The 10483-nt window shown below is 39.9% G+C and overlaps 1 protein-coding gene and 1 long non-coding RNA gene across 2 annotated transcripts; one reads left to right on the top strand and one right to left on the bottom strand.

The window, feature by feature from the left end:
• Window positions 1–1988: 1988 nt before the first annotated feature.
• LOC119746114 lies at window positions 1989–8343 on the bottom strand. Its single transcript, XM_038222910.1, has 3 exons — window positions 8178–8343; window positions 3873–4180; window positions 1989–3241 (listed from the first exon to the last, which is right to left on the bottom strand). Exons 1-3 carry the CDS (start codon window positions 8242–8244, stop codon window positions 3101–3103), a joined length of 516 nt encoding a protein of 171 aa, XP_038078838.1. The 5' UTR covers window positions 8245–8343; the 3' UTR covers window positions 1989–3100.
• On the top strand, window positions 4881–7654 carry LOC119746115. The gene is made up of 3 exons (XR_005273694.1): window positions 4881–4948; window positions 5719–5856; window positions 6398–7654. It is a non-coding gene; the product is annotated as an uncharacterized LOC119746115 (long non-coding RNA).
• Window positions 8344–10483: the final 2140 nt, after the last annotated feature.

Genomic DNA, 10483 nt, shown 5'->3' with positions numbered 1-10483 from the left:
CGGGCAGCAAACAAAAAACAGTAAATCGTGACGTAATAAACAGGACTCCCGATGCAGAGTAGCATTAATGAGTCCTGTTTATTACGTCACGATTTACTGTGTTTTGTTTGCTGCCCGCAACGACGACTTTTACACAAATTGCACGTTCGGGTCGAAACAGGACCTGAAAAATAGCTCTCAAAAGTACCCTTTTGTACTCATTTCATGACAGAAACAATAGTCGTTTTTATTTCATCACACCTTAGGCTACATATACCCCCAAAATGACAGAAATGTCTTCGAGCATTCCACAACCTCTTTAATATGAGTATCGCCCGTTATCCACGGAGCCAGGTCCTGTATAACGTCTGGAATGTCTGGACATGCAGATTTATGCAAGCCGCGCCAGCCAATCGGAGTCGACTTTACTAAATCATGACGTCATTTCATTCCTAAATCAGGACTAAATGGTTTGATTGGTCAAGCTTTCGCCATGGTCTATTACATAGACTAACTGTACATCGTTTCGCATATAAATTACCACATAAACACCGCGTTGCATATAGCGTTACCTCATATACACCACGTTGCATAATAAACTACCTTTGCAAATGTGCGAGACGAATATGTGTACGGGATGGGCACCACATGCAGAGCATAGAACTAATTTGTACCAATGAAAGCAACTCCGACAGTTATCAAAGGTTAAATGCAGTGATTTAATTTATTTCTTGTGACTTTTTTTTTTAATCCAGATATAACAAAGCAATTGTTGACTGCCGTGATGTGAGACATGGTGTTTTTGTACTCCCTTGATGACGCATAGCACCCTCAGCTTCACCTTAGGTGCTATGCGCCCCTCGGGTGCTAAAAACACCATGTCCCACATAACAGCAGTCAACAGTTGTTAAATATCTGACTTTCCCCTTTCAATAAAAGCCCATGTTTTGGCAGATGGTCCAGCAGGGATTTTAACACTGAAATTGTTGCAGACATGTAAACTGAAATTAACACACCGAATACCAAGTTGATTTGAATGCTATGTAAATATCTGTAGATTTGTTTTTTTAAAGCTGCACTAGTGATGGGCATTTCAATGTGTTTGCTGTTATAAATAATTGTACATAGATATATTTTATGTAAATTCAGCAACCTTAAGTAACCTTGGTGTGAAACTCATCGCTGTGATTCACACCGATCGTTAACAAGGTGATAATTTTATGGAGTATAATTTAAAAAGAAAACCATCCTGTTATGTAAGGATAATGTGTGTCCATGTACAATATCAAATATTCAACACCAAAAATTATTTACAATCAAAATCTATTGAGGACAATTTAGGTTTATTTCTTTGACAGGAACCAAATTTTGAAATCTCTTTTTATTTTTAATTACAGGATCTTTTTTTTATGCCAATCAAAGCTAATTGATTCCACATGCATTTGGAATATATTTGTGCCATTTATCTCCCCCGTCCTCTGATTGGTGGGTTGTTGGATCACATGTCATTGACTTTTTGGTGGCTGTGATCAATCACATGACGAGGATTTATTCTGGTGTTGTATAAAACAAATAAGGCAAAAAAAAAAAGAGTTCTGCTTCCAGTGTCTCTACCTACCCTATTCTGACAGCCCCATCCCTAATTTTTCTAGTGAGAAAAAAACACACACCAAAAACCATCAATTTCGACCTTTTACCCTTGACTACACGCAGATGCCTCCACAAAAAAATGGGCCCCCCCAAAAAAATCCCTTCCTACCGACCTTATTTTCGAATGCCATGTAATCGAAAGCAGAACTATATTTTGTTGGCCTAGTATTAATGTTACACATTGGTGCAGTGGAAAGATTCATTTCATTCGATGGCAGAAGGAATGTTCCATTCCACTCGGCTTCGTCTCGTGGATTGCAACATTCCGTCTGTCGCCTCATGAAATTCTTACCATTGTACTCATTAACATTCATTGTATAATATTAGCTAGAAAAAAGTTTCAACCGCCCAAGTGCTTGTTACTGGCTCTAAAGCCGGGTTTTGCTTTACGCATAAATTTGCCTGCCAATATTTTCTGCTTTGTAATATATGGAATTTTGCACCGATGAACATGTTTTTCTTTTTTATCTGAAACCAAGTAGTCGAAAGTGGTCAAAAGAACTTAGCTACAGTAATGTACGCCTATATTTTAAATCCAAATACAAAATGCATCAACATCTAACAATGCCTAAGTTAAACTGAAAGTGTAGTTAATTATTAACACAAAAACATATGGTTCCTTAGTACGTACTAACGCATTTTGCACCGTAGCCACTAATTACAATTTAGCTAACAGTTAAACCTGTATACATAATTAAACGAACGACAGTACTGAGGTTAATGACTTTTTCCCCAGAGTTTTTACTGTTATACATCGCAACGCTCGTAGATTGTTTGCTGCAGGGAAAATGCAAACTGAAAACAAATATTCGTTGTAATTTTCATAGCGGTCTTATAGGCAAAACTTCACATCAGTAATTTTTGGTAGTTTGTTAAGTTTAATTTGTCTTAAAGAGGTTAATATCTTTAATGTTCCTTTTGTTGAGGTGAACTTGGTTAAATAAAAATCAAAGTTTATTCTCCCAACAAGTACAGTTGTCCTGCGTTCATTGGTATACCTGAATGTATTATGTAAATATATCTTCATTTTGAAATCGCAAGTTTATGCGGGTTTTTTTCTTCGTACAATCGGTATGAATTAATTATTGCAGCGCACGCTCCTAGCTGCATTAGTTGTGGGTTTTCTTTCTGAAGAAAAAAAATCCCGCGGATTCCAAAGGATTCGTTATAACAATATGCAGCACGTACGTCTGGCGATAGCGTCGCGAGTTGAGGGTAGCAAGGGATGCGGCTAGTTCCTCCCGCACCCGGAAAACAAAAAAACCCAACAAGCAAACAAACAAAAAAAAACAGCAGGAAAAGTGACAAACCAAGTTCCATATTTCCCGACACTCTCACCCGTTTTAAAATGTATACGTGCAATTTATAAGTCCGAAGCCAAAAAAGATATTGCAGGGAAAGTGTCGTTGCGCTAGCTTACAGGCGCCGTGGTCTCGTAAAACATCAACTTTGACGGCCGGTGTTGTAGTGCTTAGCCATACGAGCAGAGTTTCTTGACGGTCAACACCGTGCAGACAAAGCAGCATCCCATGATGCCGAAGCAGACGGCGAACGTAGTCCGGCGTGCGGCCGCCGTCTCCAGTCGCTCGCGGGTATGATGTTCTCTCATCGCCTGCAAAATGCAAGCACGGTCATTTAAGCGAGGGTTTCCTCGAGGTAAAATAGTCGAAACTAGCTTGGACAATGGAGGCCGGTTAACAGGTCCGAAAAGTGTCTTACGCCGACCAAACCACGATTTAAACATCGTCACTGAATTTCTCTCTTAACCTGAACCGTTTCTTAATAAGCTCTGAGAAATGTGGGTTGATATATAATTTGACCTAAAAGTCGCTCTATTTTATAGATTTAGATCATTTTTCATAGTATGGATAATCACCCTTAGGGCGGCCCTATTAGTCCTCAACCAATTGCCATTTAATAAAAAAGTTGAACCTCCCAAAATTGAACAGGAAGTGGAAGAGGGTAGGCCTAAATCAAGTTTGACGTAGGCCGTCATATCATGAACGCCCGATGGAAAGTTGTTTAAAGAATACAGATTCTTTGACTTGAGGAGCGCCTTAAATGTGGATGTATCTAGGACATTGCTACTCTATGAAACGCATCAGTAGGTCTTTGTTATTGTCACTGTGTCGTTTAACTAGGATCAAACTTTTGGGAGGGGGAACTATTACCTGGGAATACATCAGTTTATTTAAAAACGGCACTAAAATGCACATTATCAATATTGTATTTAGAACACCGACCTTGTGCCCGTGTCTGAGAAGGTTATCTGCGATCTCGTCAGCATTCTCCACAGCCTTATTTACGTCTTCTTTCGAACCGAACCAGCGTTTGTGTCTTATCATCCTCATTTTCCGCTTCCTCTTCTTTGGGAGGCTAGACATCTTGTCGGAAGTCTCAGGCTTGTAACTGCTACGGGTTGTTTGCAGGGGGTATTGTTTAGTGTCGTTGCCGCCCCTAAAGGCACTTATGGAGACGATTGCAACTTTGTTGTGGGGTAGGCCTAAGCCCGACTTATGTCCATGCAAAATGTTTTTCATACTCCTCGGCCCTGAAAATTGAAAGCCAAAGTTAAATTCAAACAGATGGCTCTAATTGCAGTTGACCCGTTCTAGCCCAGGTTGGACGTCTTCATAAGCATTATAACGGTATACCTGGGCTATAGACCGTTCCTATAACTTGGGTTGAAGTCAGACCATGGTCAGACTCTCACCAAAACAGAATAGTGGCACTCAAAAGTAACATTCTGATATTTCTTGACACAGTACATCTGAGCATGCATGGAGCACACCTATGATGATCTGAGCAGCCTCTGATCGGTATACTGTACACAACGCCCTGTTGGACTATAGACACCTTCTAGGAATGGGGTCCTACAAGTAACGATTACCCTTTAGCCCAGCAGGTGGCCTCCCTTACCGCACTATGTAATGAAGACGTCGTCCAACCCGGGCTACCCCTAATTACTAAAGGACTTTTGAGCGGGAAAATTGCATGTAGCCTACTCTCTTAATTCTTAAGATTGAAAATTTCAATCGCTGAAGCGATTGATTTTTTTCCCAATCTTATAGATTGAATTTAGATTGAAAACGATCGAAGATAACGCCTTGCGCCGAATTTACGAGTCAATCGTGAAAAAGATTGAAAGCGGTTTCAATCTATTATGACGATTGAAAACTTGAACCAATCAAAAAGCTGCATTATTATGATCACGCATGCGCATTGTGACAATGCTCAAACTGCCTCGTTGTCATGTCCGCCATCTTTGTTGGTCGGTGTACCAATGTTTCGCGAACAAGAATCAGCTTTTTCAGACAATGTAAGTACGTTTCTTCTATTCATTTCAAAGTAATACTATGCTTTTTATAGAGTCAAACGCCTGAGTCGTTGAAGTTTTTCTGACCTGTCAAGATAACTGAAATATATTCGTGCAAAGTTTTGTTTCTGTGCGGGTTTCGTCAACCATGCCATGACAAATGACATGTCAACCGCGTTTAACGTTGGAGGCAATGGAGCTAGCCTAGGCCTAAACTAATGAAAATAGCCGCGCGGCTGGGATTTGAGCCATGACCCCTGCTCATTAAAAACTAGCGTGTGCAATTGAACTCCCGGACCGAAGCGAAGCAGTTGGTCCGGTAGGCCTACTGGTAGTTGTAATTCTAATATAATGATGTTTGCATTGCGTTTTTACAGTGCATGAGTGCCGTAACGATAGCCATCATATTTAATGAATGTCTGTTGTTCTTCAATAACATATTTGGGGCGACTTGGTTGTTTCCCCGGTCATGCCCTATGCCGGTTACGTACATAATATCCGAGACTACTCGGTCCAAGTTCAACTCGGCCCTGATCGAGTCAAAAGTTTGTGTTCACAACGAACATGTAATAGTGGTTTAGGCAGTATAGGCCAGGCCTACATGTATGTACATGCAGGCCTAGTATGTGCATGCATGTACATGCATACATGTAAAATGCATGCAAAAGGTGCATAGGCCTACATCTATGTACATGGTAAAACCTTGGTGATTTCAAAGACTACGGTCTTTTCCCTAGTCATCTGTTTTTTAACCATTTTGTGTTTGTTTTTAGTTTCAGCCCAAGGCTTATTGGTGACCATTCCTCCATGACCTGGGTGATTTTGATCATCGTAAAGACAACATGTTAATTATGTGGAGATCCAGCCAAGTTCAGAGAGCTGTTCAGTGTTTTCAGACCAGTAAATTCAAGGTAGGCCTAATAATTATTTCATGTTATTCATCGATGCATCTGACGTCCATGTACAGCATGTACAGTCTTTACTGTGGATAAATTCCGAACATCACACAGAAATGTACACACGTTTACAATTATTTTTTACCATGTGAAAGTTAATATTTAAATTTACACACATTAATTACCAATTTACATATGCGCAGCGCATCCCATGACAAAATGAAACTTGAATGTACATGATTTAGTAAGCTGCATCAGTGGCCCATCTGGCACTATTATTTTTTGGGTATTAAATTTTGGGTATTAAATATTGCAAGGTTGATAGACGAATTACTTGCACTCAGAAGTTCACTCCCACAAATTATCTCCCAAAAAGGTAATCCTGGCTGATCCAAATCGTCAGTATTATGTATTCTTAGTAGCACCATAACGTGATCGATCAACTAGACCAGTGTCATAAACAGACAGGCACATGACCACCAGTGGTTTTTACTTGTACTTGTAGGTACTCTTGTTGGAACTCATTTTTAAATTTATTTTTTTTATACTCTTTAAGGTGTCCCAAACAGAACGTCAGAGACAACCTTCAGTGGCGGAGCACCATTACAGGGATGTCACCCAAGAACAGCCTGGAACAAGTGTTCAGTCAAACATCCAGCCAAGATTTGTATACGTTTTGTAGATGTAAACAATAGAATCAAAATTATCTCCACCTTGAATTGCCCGAGTGTACACACCTGTGTGAGGAGCATTATGGAGTATGCATCACCAGTATATGAACAGAGCTCCCCTTGTATGTTCTCTGGTCCCTCGATGCACTGCAGAGGAAATGTCTCAGAATGTTCCCTGACATCCCCCTGGAGCCTTTGCAACTCCGATGTGACTTTGCTGGCCTCTCCATTATACACCAGGCAGCAAAATGTCCCACCCTTGCGAGAAACACCAACCTCCGATGGCTTCCATTAACCCACAAGATTGCTGCGTTGCTGTGTACGCCATGTGGTACCCAGAACTGCAAGTCATCAGCGACCTTTCACACCGTACTATACCAGACTCTGGAATTCTGCCCCTGAGACTATCGTTGGGATCAAGAGTCAATTCAGGCAATCCCTCACATGTTATCTTTTTAACTAAGTGTGAGACTCATTTTGAGTGTCACCCCAACTACATGTGTCTCTGGAATATACATAAAAAACTATAGGAATCATCCTATTTCCTTGTGGAAAATTAAAAATTCTAACAACGTTATTGTTACTGCAAAAATTAAGGAATCTCAGTGCTTTTTAATTCCCTTGAACTCAGTGCATTTTTTTAAAATTTAATGCATTCCTTGAACTTAATGTATTACTTGAACCTAATGCATTCCTCGGAACCTCATGCATTCCTTGAACTTCGTGAATTCATTGAATTTAATGCATTCATTGAGCATAAGGAATTGCTTGGATTTAATGCATTCCTTGAATTTCATGCATTCCTTGAATTTTATGCATTCCTTGAACTTCATGTATTGTGATTCATTTTAACTTAATGAATTCCTTGGATTTAATGAATTCCTCGAATTTAATGCTTCCTTGAATCTAATGCATTCCTTGAACTTAATGCCTTCCTTCAACTTCATTGTTTATATAACTGAACTTATTGCATTCCTTGAACTTAATGCATTCCTTGAAAATGCATTCCTTGCACTTAATGGAGTCCTTGAACTTAAATGGAGTCCTTAAACTAAATGTATTACTTTAATTTAATGTATTACCATGTACATGTATTGAATTAAAGCAGCAATGTATTAAAGTAAAGACAGAAAAGGATTGTGCAACTTGTGCATGTGGGTGGGTTCATGAGTGCGTGTGTGTCAATCCAGCAATAGGATTGAAATTTTCGATCTTTAAACGATTGAGAATTTCAATCTTTTAGACTGAATAGTTCAATCATCAGTCTAGATTGACATATTTTCAATCCAAATTCGATTGAAGATAGATTGAAAATTTCAATCTAATAGTTTGAAATTCCACTCGTTTGTGGATTGAAAATTGTCAATCTAAAAAAAGATTGACGGTCAATCCGGAAAGATTGTACACTCACGGCAATCTGTGAAAGATTGAGAATTCAATCTAATAGATTGAAATTTCAATCGTCAGAATTAAGAGAGTAACGACTCATTACATTTTGCAGATTAAAACAAAACTTTAAGGAAACCTATCATAATCATACAAGCATTGTTTTAAAGCTTTCTTTCTCTGAGACTAGATGTACATAGAATAAAGCTGTTCGCGTGTCTCCACGATACCGCGATTTTAGTTTTTACTGACTTCGTTGACAGTTTGATAGCTACTCACCACATTGAGAAATCTGCCCCAGCGAAACAGCCGCTAAAACGATGATCCAAATCAACTTAATCTCCATTCTCCAACGCTCTTCATACCAACTAATTAGTTTGTTTAAACCGTCTAGTCCACGCAGCAACAAGTATTTATGTTTTATGTTCTCATCCGAGAACAAAGAAATGTTAAATCTACAACGTCAGACTTTCAGTAGGGTCTACATGTGCGATAAAATTAATTTGTATCTTTCGCGTACTAAATATATTTGAAAATTCGATTGTTTGCGTGCGCGTGACATCAAAAATGTGCGCGCTACGCGATTGCGCGTTTGCCCTCATCATCTAGGCGCTCAAGTAGATCTGACATCGCGCATTAAGTAAGTGTCCTCCACTGCTCTCACGATGCCACGTGCCAGGTGTGTCGATCTTTAAAGTTGACCCCCGTGGCTGACCCCCTCTTGGTAGCTTGTTCTTGTGGATTGCCTCTAGAAGTGCTTGCTTGGCAGGAGTTTCCTCGGGTAGTCTCAGGAAATGGCCTGTCCACCTAAAACGTCTTCGGGTAATGGCAGTACTCCAAGGGATCTCGTTGGCTCTCATGTACAGTTCTTTATTGGTGATTTTCTTTGGCCATTTTATGCCAAAGATTGAGCGCAAAAGCCTTCTGTGAAATGCATCAATGTTCTCTTCTAGTGCCGAGGATATTAGTGCCGAGGATATTCGTGTCTCGTGGATATTCGTGCTTCATCATACGGAGGCGTCATTCCCTCTTCTGTCACTTTGCGTCCGAGAACTTTGCCTCCGCGTAGCCTAGGAGTAGTCCGACAGCTATCGGATGACACGCCAGCCCATGCAGCCCTTAAGCTTAGCGTCGACGTACTAGGGGGACTCAACCCTGACATTGCCTGGAAGAGACCAGGGGCCGACCCCGCAACACATGGGTGCGACAGCTAGAAGTTGACCACAAGCATCAGCTATGGCAGTCTGCATCTGATCGCTTGGTCTGGGTGGCTCAACCTCCCCCACGATGGATTTGGAGAATGATGATGCTGATGATGATGTGAAGAACAAACGCGAAGAAAGAACACATTTTCCTTTCTTATTATGAAAGAGTATAAAGTTACCATACCAATCCTTAATCGAATCCGTATTTTTTTTCTACATGAGCGGTCACCATGGATGGAGACCAAAAAACCTTAAAAGAGATTCCAAATTTTCACTCACTTTGTGCGAAAAGCAATTTCGTATATAGTCTCGCACCAGTTCAAAGACATGTCACATAGGCCCATGCTCATTTGCACTGATATACTAAAAGTAACCTACCGAATTATTATCAAAAGCGGATTCAAAATTGTATAATGGGTACTTAAACACCCTGTGAAATTATTTCGTCTGGCTTGAAATTATTTCGTCTGGCGTGTTATATCCAGCCGCATCCAAAACTCAGCTGCAAGACTAGTCACCCTCTCGAAGCCCCATATCACCTATTCTGCGTAATCTGCACTGACTCCCAGTCAAGAGGAGGATAATCTACAAAACCCTTCTCCTAACATACAAATGTCCCCATCGTCTCGCCCCTACTTACCTCCAGCAATTAATCCATAAATATGAACCCCGTAGAAATCTTCTCAACATCGACAAGGTCATACGGTCAGCGAGCGTTTTCATCTGCAGCCCCAACCCTCTGGAACATACTACCCAATCACATCAAGGAAGCCCCAACCCTGGACGTTTTCAAAGCTAATCTTAAAACCCATCTGTTCACTGCAAATGAAATATAATGTTAGTGTTTTCCTCTGTTAATTGTTCAGCGCATTGGGACCCCGTGTAAAATGCGCTTTATAAGAATGGTTTATTATTATTATTATTTGCTCTCATTTAGAAGAAATTTGAAATGTAGATGATTGCCAACAATCAATCAATTGATTGATTGATTTTTAAAATAAAGAGTTTCTGTTGAAATCAGTTATTCGTAATCCAAAAGTTGTGCATGGTTTTTCGACAGTTTTTTTTTCAAAAAAGCTTTGTCAGTTATATTTAAAAACATACATTAGACCATAGAACTATAGGACCCGGAGTCCCGACTGTGAGGACAGGCCACGGCCTCGTTCATGGTTGAACTACAAACCCCAATGATAAATACGCCCACTGAAAAAAATAAGGACAAATACACTCGCAACTCACAAAGGTGTTTGCAACACCCATCATACTATAGCTTATTTCATCATCTTTTATTTTCTGTTGATTGATTGATATATTTATTTTTTTTGGGGGGGGGCTTTATATACATACATGTACATCATTATTGTATTCTTGCCATACATA

Source organism: Patiria miniata, unplaced genomic scaffold, assembly GCF_015706575.1.
Source record: "Patiria miniata isolate m_02_andy unplaced genomic scaffold, ASM1570657v1 HiC_scaffold_7, whole genome shotgun sequence".
NCBI lineage: Eukaryota > Metazoa > Echinodermata > Asteroidea > Valvatida > Asterinidae > Patiria > Patiria miniata.
The sequence above is the reverse complement of the archived record's forward strand: the minus strand, read 5'-3'. Positions and strand labels throughout refer to the sequence as shown.